At 44.5% G+C, this 19,788-nt stretch overlaps 1 protein-coding gene across 4 annotated transcripts in view; it reads right to left on the bottom strand.

Annotated features, from left to right (window-relative positions):
- Window positions 1-19,788, bottom strand: part of fam149b1 (family with sequence similarity 149 member B1) — an 82,703-nt gene that overhangs the window by 18,854 nt on the left and 44,061 nt on the right. For all 4 annotated transcript variants that reach the window (XM_080215729.1, XM_080215730.1, XM_080215731.1 and 1 more), the window contains 4 exons: window positions 14,714-14,832; window positions 7,551-7,654; window positions 3,438-3,488; window positions 2,081-2,305 (listed from right to left, as the gene is read on the bottom strand). In XM_080215729.1, the coding sequence (XP_080071855.1) occupies window positions 2,081-2,305; window positions 3,438-3,488; window positions 7,551-7,654; window positions 14,714-14,832 (499 nt within the window). The remainder of the gene's footprint in view (window positions 1-2,080; window positions 2,306-3,437; window positions 3,489-7,550; window positions 7,655-14,713; window positions 14,833-19,788) is intronic.

The raw sequence follows: 19,788 nt of genomic DNA, 5'->3' as shown, positions 1-19,788 counted from the left end.
CTTTGATTAAGATATAGATGAGGTTGTTACGTGGCAGATGGCCATTGCTGTCTCTGCCTATTATCCTACTGCCAGTTCTTTTATATCTGTGATGACATATCCACATCCCCCTAATAGGATTGGTTCTCAGGTTACCAAAACATCAAATTTAAATCTAATAAACTGCTGTTATCCAAGTGCCTAATTTAAATTGATGGGTTAAATTGAAATGCCTGTTCTGGCTGAATTAAAAAAAATCAAAAAGCCTGAAAGCCTGTTGCCAAAGCAACCCTGCTGCTTGGGCTTTGATACAATATTTCAATCCGTGTTCTCCATGTCTGTGTGGAGTTTGCATGTTCTTCCCGTGTCTGCATGGGTTCCTTCTGGGTGCTCTGGTTTCCTCCCCCAGTTCAAAGATGTGTGGGTTAGATTGATTGGCCATGCTAAATTGACCCTAGTGTCAGGGGGTTAATTAGCAGGATAAATGTGCGGGGTTATGGGAATAGGGCCTTCGTGGGATTGTGGCTGATATAGACTTAATGGGTGAATGGCCTCCTTCTGTACTGTAAAGATCCAATGCACCGGCACCTTTTTTAAACTTTCTAAGCACAGACAAAACATTACCTTTCAAAGGGACATGCAATTTTTTTTTCCCTAGTATTTTTACAATTTTGTTTATAATTTTACAAACATCAACTTTGCAAAACCAGATCAGTTCAAGGGTCAATGCACAAGCACTTCTTGAGGCAGTCCAGTTTGAGGCAGCGCAGAAAAGTTTAAATTTGTAATTGCTTACAATTAGTTTGTAGTTTAGTTATGCACATTAGTTAAGTAATGAAAGAGGGTTAACCCAAAGAGATTATGCTGAATTCTGGGATACTAGCTCATCAAGTGACCTAGTCTTTGTTTGCATCGCACTCACACTTGACAAGGGAAAAAAAGGCCATATGGCTCTTAAGAGGGTGATGCAAAACATTATGGTCAAACTATGACTGGTGTGGGACCATCAAACACACTGGCAATAAAAAAGCTTACCAGTTTTATTTAAAGTAAAAAGTTAAAGTAAAGTTTATTTATCAGTCACAAGTAAGACTTACCTTGACACTGCAATGAAGTTACAGTGAATTTCCCCTACTCGCCAGAGTCCAGCACCTGTTTGGGACAATACACCTAACCAGCATGTCTTTCAGAATGTGGGAGGAAACCAGAGCTCCCGGAGGAAACTCACGCAGACACAGGGAGAACGTGTAAACTCCACACAGCCAGTGACCCAAGCCGGGAATCGAACCTGGGTCCCTGGCAGTGTGAAGTAGCACCGTGCCACCCCTAAATCCTTAAAAATTAGTCCCTAATTCAAAGCTATGCAAAGAAAAGCAGGTGTTAAAACATTCAGCCTGTGCATGGAACGAGTGTTTCAAAGAAGTCGTTTTATTTCAGTGTGTCTTTGATTTTGTATGTTTCAAATCAAGTTCTGCGATTGGTGATCTGAGGACAGAGACAGATTAGTAAACACAAATATTCAATATCCTTAAGAGAACAGGAGGTGGATTCTTTGATGCCGCGCGTGGCTGGGATTCTCCAGTCCTGCAGCAGCGAACGGAGATTTGGCTGAATACCAGATTACCTGTTCCCACCAGCAGCAGTAATGGGATGTGCACAACCAGAGAATTCTGACCCAGTGAGTGTGTTGTCACCCCAGACACTAATCGACTGATATCCCAGTGTCACACCGGACACAAACTCACTAAACACTAACCTACATCCCACTGTCACACCGGACACTAAACACTGACCGATATCCCTCTGTCACACCGGACACACACTCACTACGTAGAAGATGGTCACAAACCCTAGCACCAGAGAACAGGGCTCTAAGAGGGAAGATACACAGTATAGGCAGAGCTATTTCATGCTGCAGGTAGTCAATGTGTGAAACGAAAAGGTGTGAAGGCACGTAATGCGAGAAAACATCAAGGAGCATGGAGACATCTGCAGTGGAGCAGCTAACTGAAGCCATTAATTTTGGGAAATGCCAGTTACACTCCCGAATCTTTTCCATTTCTGTACGTTGCTACATTTCATGCTTCCATTTCACACTTACAGCCGGATTCCCTGCACCGCTTTGTCAATGGATCCAACTGGAGTTCCGGAGTGGGATAAAGTTGAATGTATTGGGTGGAGTGTCCGAGGAGGATTGCGCCGTCTTGCAGAATGGACAGGATAGGATAGAGAGGAAACACTGTGTTCTAGCTGTTGGTTTGCATTAAAACGGTTTGAAGAGATGGTGCTTGAACGTGGTCGCAGAATAGGCCTCTCATCCTGATCCCTGTAATCAAGTTTAAAACACATTTACAATGCATCTGTCACATCTTCAAAGTACCCGCCAACGTTTTCTGCCCAAACACAAAACCGAAACCGAAACTCCCACTGTGTCAATCGTCCTTCATTGCCAATAACACAAACCCAAACAGCACATATCCGGTAATCTACAATCACAGATTACTACAGTGCAGAAAAGGCCCTTCGGCCCATCAAATCTGCACCGACGCATGAAATGCCCTGACCTGCCCACCTAATCCCACTTGCCAGCACTTGGCCCATATCCTTGAATGTTATGGCGTGCCAAGTACTCATCCAGGTACTTTTTAAAGATGTGAAGCATCCTGTCTCCATCACCCTCCCAGGCTGTGCATTCTAGACTGTCACCACCCTCTGAGTTAAAAAGGTTTTTCCTCAAATCTCTCCCTAAACCTCCCACCCCTCTCTTTTAACGTATGTCCCCTCGTAACTGACCCTTCAACTAAAGGGAACAGCTGCTCCCGATCCACCTTGCCCGTGCCCCTCATAATCTTGAGCATCTCAATCAGATCATCCCTCAGTCTTCTCTGCACCAAAGAAAACAAGAGTGGAGATAGCATTAGGCATGGGTTGAAGAGATGTGTATTGTCTCCAGACAGGACAGTAAGTGAGATTTTGCAAGCCCAGGCAAGTCATGGGGGTCACAGATAGTGTGACATGAACCCAAGATCCCGATTGAGACCGTCCTCATGTGTGGGGAATTTGGCTATCGGTCTCTGCTCAGCGACTCTGTGCTGTCGTGTGGCAACACACCATCCTGCAGTCTCTTTCACGACTATCTGTGCCCTTAACTATGGAGTCCCCTATGACTATCGCTCTTCTGAACTTTGACCCTCCCAGCTGAACAACAGAGCCAGCCGCAGTGTCACTGCACTGACCGCGGCTGTTATTTTCGCCCAATAGGCCAACCATCCAACAGTATCCAAAGCGTATACCTATAATCGACATGCTGCATGACTGTCCATGAACTGGTCAACTGTAAGAACACCGCAGCTCAATATCAAACTTACCCCACTTTGAAGCAACAATCAATCACATTGCCAAAATGCTTTCCTCAAGTTGAGGATTTTTTAAAATTAAGAATCTCTCTCCAAACTTACATGGTACAGTCCATCCAGAAGTTGCCACTGCTTATCGCTGATTTTTGAGTTCTAGATAATAAAACAAATAAATAAATGCTTCAAATGTTTATAATATGTTACAAAATATAAAGACCTACTTTGAGACTCTGCCACTTGTCACCACTACTGAAGTTTTTCTCAATCTTGTCTGTGTCTGGCTCTCATATTTCATATATTCACTGTACAAATGGCAAACTGGCTACTGCATAGTAAATGCAGTTTATGTTTTTAAAATCAGATGGTGTACACACACACACCACACACCCACCCACGCACACACACACACCTTGCCTTGTTTTAGGTGTTTTATATGTAAAAAAAAATTATGAGGTCAGGTTGCACAAAGATAACTTGTACAGGACGGCACGGTGGCACAGTGGTTAGCACTGCGGCCACACAGCACCAGGGACCAGGGTTCGATTCCTGGCTTGGTCACTGCCTGTGCAGAGTCTGCACATTTTCCCTGCGTCTGTATTGGTTTCTTCAGGATGCTCTGGTTTCCTCCCACAGTCCAAAAGGTTAGGTGCATTGGCCATACTAAATTCTCCCTCAGTGTACACAAACATATGCTGTGAAGCATGGTGACTAGGGGATTTTCACAGTAACTTCATTGCAGTGTTAATGTAAGCCTGATTGTGACACTAATAAATAGACTTTAAAAAAGACTTTAAAGTATTCTCTGAACCATAGAAGGATCTGATTAAAGCATTTAAAATGATGATGGATTTGTTGAACAAGTATAGAGGAACAGCCTCCTCTGCACTGGGAATCCAGGAGAAAGAGGCATAATCTTAAATTAGAATCAGGAAACACTTGTCAAATTTTTCGAAGCATTGTGGAACTCACTTACTGAAAGAATATGGGTGCTGAGTGCCCACAAATTTTTGACACCAAGATCGATAAGATTTTTATTACGTGTGGGATTTGGAAGGTGGGTAATAAAGTTGAGATCAACCATGAATTAACTGGCTTATGGGATGAATTTGAGAGGCTGAATGGTCTATTGCGGAGGTGATAGCCTAATGGCCTTATTGCTCGACTATTAATCCAGAATCTCAGCTAATGTTCTGAGGACCCAGGTTTGGATCCTGCCATGGCAGGTGGTGAAATTTGAATTCAATAAAAAATCTCTGGAATTAAGAATCGATTGATGACTGCGAAACCATTGTCGATTGTTGGAAAAACCCATCTGGTTCACTAATGTCCTTTCGGGAAGGAAATCTGCCCTCCTTACCTGGTCTGGCCTACACGTGACTCCAGAATCACAGCAATATGGTTGACTCAACTGCTGTCTGAAATGGCCTAGCATGCCACTCAAATTAAGGGCGACTAGGGATAGACAAAAAATGCCAACCAGCCAGCGATGCCCATGTCCCACAAATGAATTCAAGAAGTCCGATGGTTTTGTCACTGACAGTCCTACTGTCAAAAATATTTTTTTTTAAATCTGGATCTTAAAGGCACAAATCCATGGTGGAAGTTACAATCAAGGTCAGGAATCTTGCAATAAAAAAGTTTTATCAATCTTACCTGAAAAGATGAAACATTTTAATGACAGGATTTTTACTCAGAAACATCCTCCAAATTTTAATAATGATTATATGAAATACTACATGTTTTACATGTAGGGGCAGCATATTGGCACAGTAGTTAGCACTGCTGCCTCAAAGCACCAGGAACCTGGGTTCGATTCCCAGCTTGGGTCACTGTCTGTGTGGAGTTTGCATGTTCTCCCCATGTCTGCAAGGGTTTCCCTGGGTGCTCCAGTTTCCTCCCACAGAAACATGTCCTGGTGAGGTGCATTGACCCTAACAGGTGCTGGAGTGTGGTGAATGGGAATTTCACAGTAACTTAATTGCGGTGTTAATGTAAGCCTTACTTGTGACTAACAAATGAACTTTACTACAAAGCTAATGTAGTATTGGTATTGTGGTATTGGCAGTGCTTCCTCCGAGTGCTGCATGCAGCTGCAGCACAACTAGCTGACCCTGTTCCATAATGCCACAATGGTCAACATAAAGCTGTATTGCTACTGTGGGGTAGTAATAACTACAGCAAGACCGCGGTATGCAAAGTAACCTGACGGGATTCACCAGCTTTGGGTGTTGCAGTAATGCAGCATTTGTTAGCGCTAGGGTAACAAAGTGGAAATGGCAAATTTAAATTCAAATTCTTCACTCAAAGGGTGGTGAATCTCTGGAATTCTCTGCCCGTTGAAGTGGTGGAGGCTACCTCCCTGAATATATTTAAGTCACGGATAGATAGGTTTCTGACAGACAGGGGAATTAAGGGTTTTGGGGAGAAAGCGGGAAAGTGGAACTGATCCACTTCAGATCAGCCATGATCTTATTGAATGGCAGGGCAGGCTCGAAGGGCTAGATGGCCAACTCCTGCTCCTATTTCTTATGTTCTTATGTCAAATCCCATTACAGCAAGCGATCTTTGTACCTGATCACTTAACATACTAGGGTTTTAAAAAAGGGGGCTTCAGAGATCACAAATGTAGCTTTGATCTTCTTTATTCCTTGGTCTCTGCATGGATCTTGTAAACTAAAAAGTTGTAAGTGTGAAAAGACTATTGGAGAAAAGCGGGAGACAGGGAACTATAAGCTAGTTACCCTATTATCAGTAAGTGAGAAAATGCTGCACTCTCTTATTAGTGATATGAACAGGCACTTAGAAAATTGTAATATAACTAGGCAATGCAGATTGATTAATGGGAAATTCTTATCCATTGTTCAAGAATTGTATGTTTAATGCATGCAGGTGGTGGGCAATTAGCTGGAGTTCACTAGAAAATTGTAATATAACTGGACAGAGGCAATACAAATTGATTAATGGGAAATTCTTATCCATCGTACATGAATTGTGCATTTAATGCATGCAGGTGGTGGGCAGTTAGCTGGAGATTCACTTGTGCACCTGTAAATAAGAACTTAATGAAATGCTAACCACTGTGCCATAGCGCTGCCCATGCTGAGCTTCTCACATCTCAGGAAGCCTGACAGAGAGATGGAGGTGAAAATGGGTGGCTCCAGAAGATCAGCGCTTTAATAGCACTCCTAGTTGGCCAGAAGGAGGCACAGGTGCTTCCCCTGGCCTTTCGAGGATGCAGTTCCCTTTCTTCTGCAATAGTGGTCATCATTAGTAGTTGCTCTCATTGTCTGATCTCTCGCTCGCAATGCCAGGCTCTCTCCCAATTACATTAACGTATTTACAGCCAACAGAAAAAGAATTTGACTGGTTGCTGGACAGAGGCCCTGCTGTTAAATTCTACAGAACGTTATGGCCACCTCCAGCAGCAGCAGCTCCCCTCAACCCCACCCCAACTACAGGAAGTACTCCATACCCCTGCCTGTCTCCTGTGAATATTGAGGGTTCTGTTGTGTAAATATCATAATCAAAGTCCCTCAGGTGGTACAATCAACAGAATATGATCGTAAAATAACAATACTTAAAGCATTATAAAACTGAAAACAGTGCATTGTCCAGCTCCATATGAGCAAAGCCACAGGCATTTTGGAGATACTTTCCATTCAATGCTACAAGAATTCTGTAAAACAAGCAATAAAACCTAGAGAAGCCACAGCATGATTCTTCATAACCCAATAAATAAGGTAAAGTTGCTATGGTCTCTATGATCATAGAGCTGACTGGTAAAGATTTTACCCGAGGGCCACCGCGCCTCAGGTGAGGAGCAAGGTTGGAAAGGCAGGGCCTTCATGAATAACCTCAGCCGGTATGGAAATCGGACCCAGGCTATTGGTGTCACTCTGCATCACTAACCAGCCATCCAGCCAACTGACCCAACTCCCCAAAACACCAGCAACCAATGTGGGGCTTTAACCTCTGACCCTGAGGTTAAGAGCTCACGCTCTACAGACTGAGCTCACTAGGCTCTTACATATATGTTACGAAAAGCCCTGTCTGCCACCCTGAGTACAGACACGGTCTTTCACTCCCAGTTTACCATAGTCTCAACATGACAGACAGAGAGATAAGAGACAACGTAAATCAAAAAAAGCGATGTTGACAAAGTGAACACCATCATGTGAACTGACAACAAAGCCCAACTTAAGGAGCAGTACTTACTGAATCTTCCCAGCTAGTGGAGAGTTTCTCTGGTGAAAGGGAACTCCTTGGATTTGTAAACTGTTTGGCCTGGTCTGTACTGCCCCAATATGCGCTTGCTGAACCTGCATGCAAAAAAACAGACAGAATCTAACATCAATTTACATTGCAGCACAGTGGCACAGTATTACTGCCTCATAGTGCATTCAATTCCTGGCTTGGGTTACTGTCTGTCTGTCTTTGCACATTCTCTCTGAGCCTGTGTGAGTTTCCTCCCAGTGCTCCGGTTTCCTCCCACAGTCCAAAGACATGCTGGTTAGGTGCATTGGCCATGCTACATTCTTCCTCAGTGTATCCAAACAGGTGCTAGAATGTGGCGACTAGGGGATTTCCACAATAACTTCATCGCAGTGTAAATGTAAGCCTACTTATGACTAATAAATTAACTTTACTTTTACTTAAAGGACTTCTATTTTGCTCCAGAGATGCTATCAGATAAAAAAGGCCATTGGCCAAAGAAGACGTTATGGGGGGGTGGGGTGACTGAAGGTTTGGCTGATGAGGTGTGTGATAAGAACAGTGGCAGAAGGATGAGTGAATCGTGGAATTAGGTATGGAATTCCAGAATGTAGGGCCTAGGTAGTGAAGCATAGCTACCAATGCTGTGGTGAAATGAGGGAAGAAGACACAAGAATTCAAACTGAAAAGAATAATTAGTTCAGTGGGATTTGTATGAGAAGATTACTGGGCTGAATAAATCCCAGGATAGGATGGGATGAAGCAATGAAGACTTAAATAATAGTAAGAAGTCTCACAACACCAGGTTAAAGTCCAACAAGTTTATTTGACAATAAACCCACAAGCTTTCGGGGTTTGCCCCAAAAAAGACAGAGGGTAGCAGTAGAGGGGTGCGTTTCTGAATGGAAGGCCGTGACTTAGCGATGTACCACAGGGATCAGTTCTGGGACCTTTGTTGTTCATTGTATATATAAATGATTTGGAGGGAAATGTAGCTGATCTGACTAGTAAATTCGCAGATGACACAAGAATTGGTGTAGTTGTGGATAGTGAAGAGGCTTGTCAGAGGTTACAGCAAGATATAGAGCGGCTGGGCAGAGAAATTGCAGAGGGAGTTTAATCCAGGCAAATGTGAGATAATGCATTTTGGAAGGTCCAATGCATATAGGAATTATAATCCCAATGATCCACATTTCTGTAGCCCTCCCTCCTACACCAGCTCTTTAGCCACATATTTAACTGTACAATCTTTCTATTCCTAAACCCACTGACATGTGGCACTGAGAATAATCCTGAGATTACAAGTTTAGACGTCCTGCTTTTCAACTTACTACCTAACTCCCTGTATTCCCTTTGCAAGACCTTGTTACTCTTCCTGCCTATGTCATCAATACCAATATATACACCATGACCTCTGGCTTCTCGCTCTCCCTTTTGAGAATGTCCCAAGCCCTCTCAGAAATATCTTCGAACCTGGCATCAGAGAGGCAACACACCTATCTGTGCCCCTGATTCTAGAATCTCCTACTACTCTGGCCCTATTGCTTTGGAAGGAGTAATTTGGCAAAAAAGTCCTCAATGAATGGTAAAATACTCAAAGTTCTGTGGAACAGAGGGACCTTGGTGTTTTTGTCCACAGATCTCTGAAAGCAAACAGTATGTTAGTAGGGTGGTAAAAAAGACATATGGGAGATGGGATACTTGCCTTTATCAATCAAGGCGTAGATTACAAAAGCAGGGAAGTCATGTTAGAGTTGTGTAAAACTTTGGTGAGACCACAGCAAGAGTACTGTATCCAGTTCCAGTCGCCACATTATAGGAAGGATGTGACTGCACTGGCAGGGGTGCAGAGGAGATTCACCAGGATGCTGGAAGTTATGAAAAGAAATTGCGTAGACTTGGATTGTTTTCGTTGGAGCAGAGAAGACTGAGGGGTGACTTGATTGAGGTGTACAAGATTATGAGAAACATGGACAGAGTGGATAGGGTGCAGCTGTTCCCCTTAATTGAAGTGTCAGTCACAAGGGAGCATAGGTTCAAGGTGAAGGGTGGGTGGTTTAGGGGAGATGTGAGGAAAAACCTTTTTACCTAGCAGATGGTGACAGTCTGAAATGTGCTACCTGGAAGGGTGGTAGAGGCGGGATGCCTCACATCCTTTGAAGGGGATGAGCACTTGGCACATCATAACATTCAGGACTATGGGCCAAGTGCTAGCAGATGGGATTTGGTGGGACCCTTACTGCCACACACACTCTCACTGTTACACACACCCCTCACACACTCTCTGCCACACACTTTCCTAAGTTGATTGGGGCCCTGGTTGAGGACTAGAAAGCCAGAGGAGCCAAGAAGGGTGCCAAGAAAGTCATCAAGAAAGTGCCACCAAAGAGCGGCAAGAAGAGGAGGAAGTCCAGGAAGGAAAGTTACGTTATCCACATCTACAAAGTGATGAAACAGGTTCACTCCAACATCAGCATCTCCTCCAAGGCCATGAGCATCACGAACTTATTCATCAATGACATCTCTGAGTGCATTGCGTGGCCCATTACAACAAGCACAGCACCATCAGCTCCCGGGAAATCCAGACTACTATCTGCCTGCTGCTGCCCGGGGAACTGGCCAAGCATGCTGTTTTAGAGGGGACAAAGGCAGTGACCAAGTACACCAGCTCCAAGTAAAACTGTACAATGCACTGAAAAATACACACCCTCACTCATTCAATGTCAACACTCACCGAATACGCATGTGTACGTATATACACAATGTTGTAGGTAAAGTAATACCTCAGGCTGTTAGTGAGTCAAAATACAGTGGTTTTTATTTCAAAGTTCTGGTGTTCATTCAAGAGCTTTGGGAGAAGTAGGACTAATGACTCCTCATAGAACACAAACACAAGTGGGCATTTATACGTCATGAGTCTTAGTGTCAATCACGACACCAAGTTTCCCATTCCGGCCAGAACTCCGGGTCTTCCTTCCTTGGTCGTGATGCAGCCCCAGATTTAATCACGATTCACAGTCCAGCTGGCAGCTGCAGTCATGACACACGGTCATGATTCAAAACCTTTCTGCCGCAGTACCGGTATCCCTGTCTTTGAAGTTACTTGTGCGATCGCGGCTGTCCCAGCAGGACTCTTCCTGTTAAAAGCCGGTATTGTGATCTGCCATCAGCAGCTGTCAAAAGCTATCGTAAACTACCATCAGTGTAATGATGTCCAACTAACACAAATAGATCAGCCAGGGAACTACTGACCGGTGAGTCTCATGGCAGTGGAAAGGAAACTATTGGAGAAAATTCTGAAGGAGAGCATCTATCCCCACTTGGAGAGGCAAGTTTTGATTATGAATCGTCAGCATGGATTAATCAGAGGAAGGTCATGCCTAACAAATTTGATTCAGTTTTTTGTAGAGGTGACTGGGTGTTCAAATGAGGGTAGCTTATATGGATTTCAGCAAAGCCTCTGACAAGGTCCGGCTTGGGAGACTTATGATGTGGCAAATTCATATGTGATACAGGGTAATTTGATAAAGTGGATTCAAAATTGGCTCAGTTATAGGAGACAGAGGGTGATGACAGAAGGTTGCTTTAGTGATATTGATCTGTTGGGGAATAGAGATGAGGGCACTTCACACTCACAGAGGTAGGGAGTCTCCAGAACACTAGTGATTGGAGGACTGCTGGAGACCAGGCCCATGCTGAGTCTGAGGGAGATGATGAATCTCCGGATGATAATGATGTGTTTGAAATCGATGTGTTATGTTTATGATCGATGTGGATCAACCTTTTTTTATATCCCTGAAATTATCACCTCTGGTGGCACGGTGGCACAGTGGATAGCGCTGCTGCCTCAATGTCAGCAACCCGGGTTCAATTCCGGCCTCAGGTGACTGTCTGTGTGGAGTTTGTACGTTGTCCCAGTATCTGCATGGGTTTCCTCCGGGTGCTCTGATTTCCAAAGATGTGCAAATTAGGTAGATTGGCCATGCTAAATTGCTCCTTAGTGTCAGGGGGATTAGTGGGGAATATACATGGGATTACAGGGATAGGGCCTGGGTGGGATTGTTGTTGGTGCAGATTTGATGGGCTGAATGGCCTCCTTCTGCACTGTACGAATTCTATGGTTTTATGACCATGTCAATTCAAGCCAGATGCGTTTTGTGTGCTGCACTGGTGTCAAACTGATCGCTGCCTGATCCGGAATTTCCAGGGTATCACGCTTTATTTGGCAGGTGTGGCCTCCTGGATGGATGAGTGTTACGTACCTGGAACAACAGTAGTGCCCACTAGCGATGCAGGAACAGAAAGTGTGCCAGTGCATCTGAAGAATCACTGAATCAGGTTGTCCCTGCTGTCCCCGCACTCCTGGAGGTTCCTCATAGCTTCCTCATTGTCCTCTCCCTCTGGCTGCTGACATCAGCATCAGAGTTCTCGTCTGTGTCCACGTCATCTTCCTCCTCCTGCTCAAGCGGCTCCCCCCCTGGAGTGTGCGAGATTGTGGACAGCACAGCAGACTATTACAATGAGCGACACTCACTCGGGTGGGTACTGCAGGGCATTTCTGGATTGGTTGAGGCATCTGAACCTTATCTTCAGCAGCTAATGGTCCTTTCCATCACAGCTCTCGTGAACACATGGCATTGGTAGTATTTTTCCTCCGCATCCATCCTTGGGCACCTTTTCAGCAGTTAACCCTTGTTATCGGTCATCTACCAACCTAGACTAGCTGGGGCATGAAGATCGTGGGCACCTGCAGAATGTACGAATTACGGAATTGCCCGTGTACCTCGTGCACACCTGCAAGATCTGAGTTCCGTGATTACACACAATCTGAACATTCGTCGAATTAAAACTTTCCTATTCACAAAGGCTCCTGGTTGGCCAGCTGGCACCTTGATGCCCACGTAGATACAATCAATAGCTCCTTGGTTGCAGGGAAGCCCTGCGATGACTACAAAATTTCTTGCCCGCTCAGCCTGGCTGACCTAGTCTGTCTTAAAATGGATGAATCTGCTCACATGCCTGAACAGTTACTACGTTAACACAGCTGTCCACAGCTGACTGTGCCCTGGAATGATCTGGAGACATAGAAATTTATTGCCACTATGGTCTTCAGAGCAACGGGCACTGGGTGCCCCACCACACAATTGGTGGCTATCTCAGGTTCTATCATCTGCCAAATGCTTGTGATGGCTTCCCTTGATAGCTGGAGCCTCCTGTGGCACTGGACTTCGGTCGTGTCAAGGTAGTTGGACCACTGCCTGTTTGCCCTGGCAGCTGGGTTATGATGTTTTCTTCAGGGAAAGTCTTCTTGCCCTCTGTGAGGCCCTGATCATCCTGTTCATGGACCTATGCCTGAGCTGGGTGCCTGCGATCACGTTGCCTCTTAAATCTTTGTCCTCTTGAGAGGAGGAAGTGCTCCCCGCCAACAATACTCATTCGTAGGTTGGCTAATGGAGCTTACCCACGCACAAGATGGGGGACACAGGGACCCAAACATCTGGTGCCAGCCAACAGGAAAGCCCTGACAGCCCAACACTCTGGTGAGCCCAATACACAAAACACACTTTCCACATTACAAGCCACCTCAGCTCACCTCTACAAAGGCCTAACTCCTCAGCCAGTAGGCATCTTTTATCCCACTCTGGAAATAAAAGTGATCAATTATGATCAGACTGCCTTCCTGTGTCACCATATGATGAGCTTAAGTTCACACAGGCAACATTAAACTCCAGTCAACTGGGGTTTTAATCTCCTTAATAACTCTAATTACCGTGGGGCATGTGTCTGATCCGTGCCTGTTCAGTGAAATATCGAGTGAGTGCGTAATGACATCAGGATGAATGCCCAATGTCATCACACGCCATTTAATGGACATCCAGGATGGGCATGCACAAGTTCAGGAGACATACAATTCTAAATTAAGTGGTAATTTGATTCAAATATTTCAAGTGTTAAGTGGAACAGATAAGATGGAATAGGGAGAAATTGTTTCTGACGGTTGGGGAATCTAGGCATTATTTAAAAATTACTCCTGTAAGACCACAGTCTAAAGTTAGGAGACACTTCTACATATAAACGGTACCCGAAGTTTGAAATTCTCTTGTTCAAGCAGCCATTGATGCGAGGCATTTTGTTAAATTAAAAATTAAGATTGATAGACTCTTTTTAACAACAACTTAAATTTATATAGTGCCTTTAAAGCAATGAAATGTCCGAAGGTGCTTTGGAGGGCATTATGAAACAAAGTATGACACCAGCCACGTAAGGTCAGATGACTAAAAGCTTGGTTAAAAAAAGTAGGTTCTCAGGAGCGTCTTAAAGGAGGAAAATGAGGTAGAGAGCTGGAGAGCTGTAGGGAGAGAATTCCAGAGTTTGGGATCTAACTAAAGGCACAGCCATATGAGTGGTTAAAATTAGGGATGCTCAAGAAGTAAGAATTAGAGATCAGAGGGACATGGGGCTAAAGAGATAGAGAGGGATGAAACTGAAAACAAGGATGAGAATTTTAAAATCAAGATAGTACTCGATGGGGAACCAGTGTTGGCCAACAAGCACAGTAATGATAAGGCAACAGGACTTGGTATGAGTTAAAACACAGGCTTCCATGGAGGGTTGAATGAGGGAGACCAGCCAGGAGTGCGTTGATACAGTCAAGTCTAGAGGCAACAAAGATTATAAAGTAATAATGAGATTTCAGCAGCAGATAAGCTGAGATAGAGATGATGTCAGGTGGTGGTGGAAATAATTGGTCTTAGTGTTGGCTGGAATATTGGATCAGTTCATCTCAGGATCAGATATGACACCAAGGTTGTGAACAAACTGGTTTAATATCAGACTGGTGCCAAGAGAGGGATTAGGTGAGGAGCTGGAGGAATAAAAATAGTATGGGATGTGGGATCAAAGTGGAGATATGGAGTTCAGGCACATATTAGATGGCTGTCACTGAATGATGGAACAGGTCTAAAGGGCTACATGGATCATTTGTATTCCTTTTGAGTCTGAGCATCACTGCTGTAAATCTCCTCTACACCCTCCGTACTGCGATCACATCAGTCCTGTAACGTGATGACTTCAACTGAATACAGTACTTTAGTGTGACCTAACTAATGATTTAATTTATGTTGCATGCTGCATCATATCAACTTTGTCCATATATCCACACCAACCTGAGATTTTGTTAGATAAGCACTGAAAGCTGGCACTCGAACTTGCGATAACTGTGGCACGAACAAGTTCTTAGGTTCAATTCCTGCACTTTCATCTGACGCAATACTCTTCTCTTCATCTGCAGAACACACAGATTGAATAAAGTCAGTCTTGGTCACTACGATTGAACTCTGAAAGGGTTTCCCCATTCCATTCAGTCTATTTTGAAAGAAAATGGCGTACTCCCTCAAATCCTGATGACACCACCTTCTGAGAGAAAGTTTGGCCGGCACCAGGCGTCACTGGCAACTCACCAAAGTGTGTGAGTGTGAAGTACCAAGGCTGATCTCAATCTCATCGTTATAGAACGGAAGAAGCCATTTCGGCCCTTTGTATCCATGCCAACTTTCCATAAGATAAACACTGCTTGTCTCACTGCTCCACCATGGTCTTCCAACATTTTTATCTTCAAGTGCTTATTCAAAGAACTTTTGTCTCAGTGGATTCTGCCTCCACCACACTCTCAGGCAGGCATTCCAACTTCATCACTCACTGAGTAAGAAGAATTTTCCTCCTGCTGCCGTTGCTTTTGTCAATCACCTTAAGTCAGCATAGTAGTTAATACTGCTACCTCACACCACCAGCCACCCAGGTTCAATTCCTGTCTTGGGTCACTGCCTGTGTGGAGTCTGCATGTTCTCCCTAGGTCTGCGTGGGTTTCTCCGGGTGCTCCGGTTTCCTCCCACAGTCCAAAAGACATGACGGTTAGGTGCATTGGCCGTGCTAAATTCTCCCTCAGTGTACCCGAACAGGTGCCGCAGTGTGGCGACTAGGGGGTTGTCACAGTAACTTCATTGCAGTGTTAATGTAAGCCTACTTGTGTCAATAATAAATAAATAAAGTCCCTGTTCTCTGGCTCCTGACCTTATTGCCAACAGGAACAGTTTCTCCCCTCTCTCTACACCACTCACGATTTTGAACACCTGTATCAAATTCTCTCTCAACTTTCTCTTTTCTAAGGAGAACAACGCCAGCTTCTCTAATCTACCTACATAAATAAAGACTCTTTCCCTGGAACTATTCTCTTAAATCTTTTCTGTATCTTCCCTAAAGTCTTCACATTATTTTAAAGTACTGTACCCAGAATTTGACACAATACTCCAGTTAAGGCCAAACTGGTATTATATAAAAGTTCATAACTTCAAAACAAAAACAACAGTTGCTGGAAATACTGGAAAATGTAAGTTGCTTAAGACAGGGACAGTTTGGTTATTCATAGAAACCCTACAGTGCAGAAAGAGGCCATCTGGCCCATTCAATCTGCACCGACCACAATCCCACCCATTCCCTATTCCCATATCCCTATATATTTTACCTGCTAATCTCTATAACCTACGCATCCCGGGACACTAAGGGGCAATTTTGGCATTGACAATCAACCTAACCCACACATCTTTGGACTGTGGGAGGAAACTGGAGTACCCAGAGGAAACCCACGCAGACACGAGGAGAATGTGCAAACTCCACACACAGTGACCCAAGCTGGGAATCGAACCCAGGTCCCTGGAGCTATGAAGCAGCAGTGCTAACCACTGTGCTACCAGCTAACGTGTCACCCTATGCTAATTGAACTTTTGATGTTTTGTTGAGCCCAGCAACACTGCAAACAGATGTTTACCTAAGGCAAGCTGGTAGCAATGGGGAACAGAACATAAAGTGTTTGAATAAGGGGTTAGAAGTTCAAAGGAGTACATAGGGTGTGAACTTTTTATTTACAATTGAAACAGTAGCCTCAGTAGGAGCAGGAATACATCACTCAGCCCCCTGAGCCTGCTCTGCCATTCAATAAAATCATGGTTGGTCTGATTGTAATCTCAACCTCACATTCCTTCTTCGCCCCGACAACCTTTCATCCTGTTGTTAGTCATGAATCTATCGAGCTCTGCCTTAAAAATATTCAAACATTCTGCTTCTACTGCCTTTTCAGGAAGAAAGTTCCAGAGGCTCGCAATCCTCTGAGAGGGCTTTTTAAAAAATCTTTTGTCTTAATTTAGTGATCCCTTATTTTTAAAAGTGACCACTAATTATAGTTCCCGAATACTTTCCACCCTGTCAATGCCCCTGAGGATCTTAAAAGGTTTTGACCAAGCCACCTCTAACTCTTCTAAATTCCAGAGATACAAACCTAATTTCTCCGACCTTTGCTCATACCACAACCCTGGTAGTAGTCGAGTATAGCTTTCTGAACTGCTTCCAATGCATTTACATTTGAATGTAGTTATTCAGCCAGTTTCCTGTTGCCGACACCTAACACGGCTGACAGGTAGTTTTCACCTCAGAACCTACAAATATCTGTCCGGGTAAAGTTACGGGCTTAGAAACACCCACTAGCTGCTTCTCATTGGGCAAGCCTCCATTCACTCAATAAGGCAGCTCATATTTCATGAAGCCCAGGGGTAGATTTATTTACCCCATGGCCTCTGTGGTCAGCCCTCCTCCCTTAGATCTGTGTATTTCCCAGACCCCACTGCAAGGAGGTCCTTGCCATCACTTGGCACACAGGTAAAAGTCCATTGAAGGCGGGGCTGGGTCAGGCAGTGTAAGCCAAATAGGGGACCTTCTTTTTCGGAAGAAGCATTGCTGATTCACTGAAGCAGGCTCCTTCTCAGCTTCCGCTTCAGCTCAGGGGCCCACTTCTTCAGCTTCCACCTCCAAGTTTGTAGCTTCACCATCAGGAAGTGGCAACAGGATTCAGCCTCAAGCTGAGTACTGGCACGGGCAGCGGCTATTTCCATGGTGATGGGGGCTCGGGCAAGGACTCTCTGGTCCTGAGATGCTTCTTTAGAGTTTCACCCTCTACTTCAACCTAGCAAGCTACTGGTCCTGTTTTCTCAATAATGATCCCAGGGTCCCATCTGGGACAATCCCCCAAAGTTCCTTTCATGAACCAGGCTGCCTGTTGCAAAAGTTCTTTCTGTCCTTGTGGGAATCAAAGTTGCTTTTCTGGTTTTCCTGTTGGGATTCCACTCTCCTGTCAAGATTGGGAATAATAGGCTCAATCTGTTACGAAGACAATATCCCGTCAACAGCACTGCTGGAGCAACACCTGTTGTGGTGTGCAGTGTCATCCGGTAATCGAATAAAATTGTGCCACTTTAGTCTTCATGGATGCCACCTGTTGCTTTTTCACACCATTTTTGAAGATCTGAACTGCCCATTCACCAGTCCATTTGATGACAGGCGATAAGGTGCAGTCCAGAAGTGTCAGGTACCGTTGGAGAGCACAAAGTTCTGGAAATCACTGCTAGTAAAGGTTGTGCCGTTATCAGAAACCAGGACTTCCGGTATCCTGTGTACACTGAAGCTACGTCACAATTTCTCTATCATAGCCTGAATGGTGGATGAGCCACCATTGGGCTCATGGAGTACCTCTTGGAGTGCGTGTCCACTATGGTTAAAAACTTAGAACACATAAAAGAACCTACAAAGTCCACATGTACTGACACTCATGGTCTGCCAGGCAACTCCAATTGGGGCAGGAAGGCTGAGGGTGGGACCTTTGACCTTCCTGGCACAGGTCACATTGCTTTACCAAGTCTGTGATGTTGTTGGAATCAAAACCGGGCCACCAGACATAACTCCTGGCCAGCATCTTCATTTTGATACTGACGGGCGTCCAGTATGTAGTTTTGTTGATATTAGGCATTGTCTTGGGGATGGAACAATTACACTGACCCTCAAAGACCCTCACTGACCCTCTGTCCTCAACGCTAAGTTCAGATTTCTTAATGATTAGATGTTTCATTTTTTTCAAAGGGTTGACCTTGGAGCCAATCCTGTAAACTCATTTGGTAATTTTGGATAAGCTTGGGTCCTTTTGGGTCCAGGCTTTAATCTGCTTTGCTGACACAGGTAAGGTCTCCAAAAAGTTCAGGGGCTCACAACCTCTTCTACTGATGGTAAAGGAATGAATCTTATGGGCAATGGGAGGCAAGTCATTGCTTCTGCACTGGTATCTTGGTGCCCGGGCAGTGTTCTAGAACATATTCATAAGTTGTCAATAATAAGGCCCAGGGCACATCCCAAAACTAAACAAAACATCAACTGTAGACATATTGATGGAACTTTCTCACACCAAATATGATTGCCAACCTCTCCTTCTCAATTTGAGAATATCTTTGTTCTGTGTCCGAAAGGATCCTGGAGGCATCTGTGATGGGCTTTTCTGTCCTATCTTTTCAGTGATGTGATAGCAATGCACCACCCCCATACTGGGAAGTTTCACAGGTGAAAATAAGATCTTTCTTAATGTAAGAGCATAAGGATCAGGTGCAGGAGTAAGCTTTCTGGTCCCTCGAGCCTGCTCTGCCATTCAATAAGATCATTGCTGTTCTTTTCGTGGACTCAGCTCCACTTACCCACCCGCTCACCATAACCCTTAATTCCTTTACTGTTCAAAAATGTATTGACCCCTGCCTTAAAAACAATCAACGAGGTAGCCTCAACTGCTTCACTGGGCAGGGAATTCCACAGATATGCAACCCTTTGTGTGAAGAAGTTCCTCCTCAACTCAGTCCTAAATCTGCTCCCATAAGAACCGAAATGGGCCAGTAAGTTGGATAAGTGTAACGGACGTTTGACCTTGGAATAAACCTCTGCCTGCAGAGCTTCCCAAGACCATCTGTGGGATTTTCATAGTACGGCATGCAATGGGGCCAGCAAGAAAGCCAAATTCGGGATAAACTCTCTGCAGTAACTGAATAACCCCAGCAAGGATTTTAACTCCATTGTGTTCCTTGGGATTGGTGCCTCCTTCACGACCTTCACGTTATCCTCTATTGAATGTACTGTCATCTACTCGGTGGCCTAAATAAATTTGGCCACCTGAAAAATGCTTTTCTCCTTCTTCAAGCAAACTCCTGCCCTGGAGAATCGCTGCAAGACTTATTCTTGGTGGTCAGGTGTTCCTGTTCTGAAGTCCCCACAACCAAGATGTTTATATTGCTTCCTTGGGTAGCCCTTTAAGGATGTTCTCCATAACTCTTTGGAAGATGGCACATGTTGACAAGACCCCGAAAAGCAAACAAGTATACTC

The sequence above is a fragment of the Carcharhinus amblyrhynchos genome, chromosome 31, assembly GCF_965287045.1.
Source record: "Carcharhinus amblyrhynchos chromosome 31, sCarAmb.v2.hapA, whole genome shotgun sequence".
NCBI lineage: Eukaryota > Metazoa > Chordata > Chondrichthyes > Carcharhiniformes > Carcharhinidae > Carcharhinus > Carcharhinus amblyrhynchos.
The sequence above is the reverse complement of the archived record's forward strand: the minus strand, read 5'-3'. Positions and strand labels throughout refer to the sequence as shown.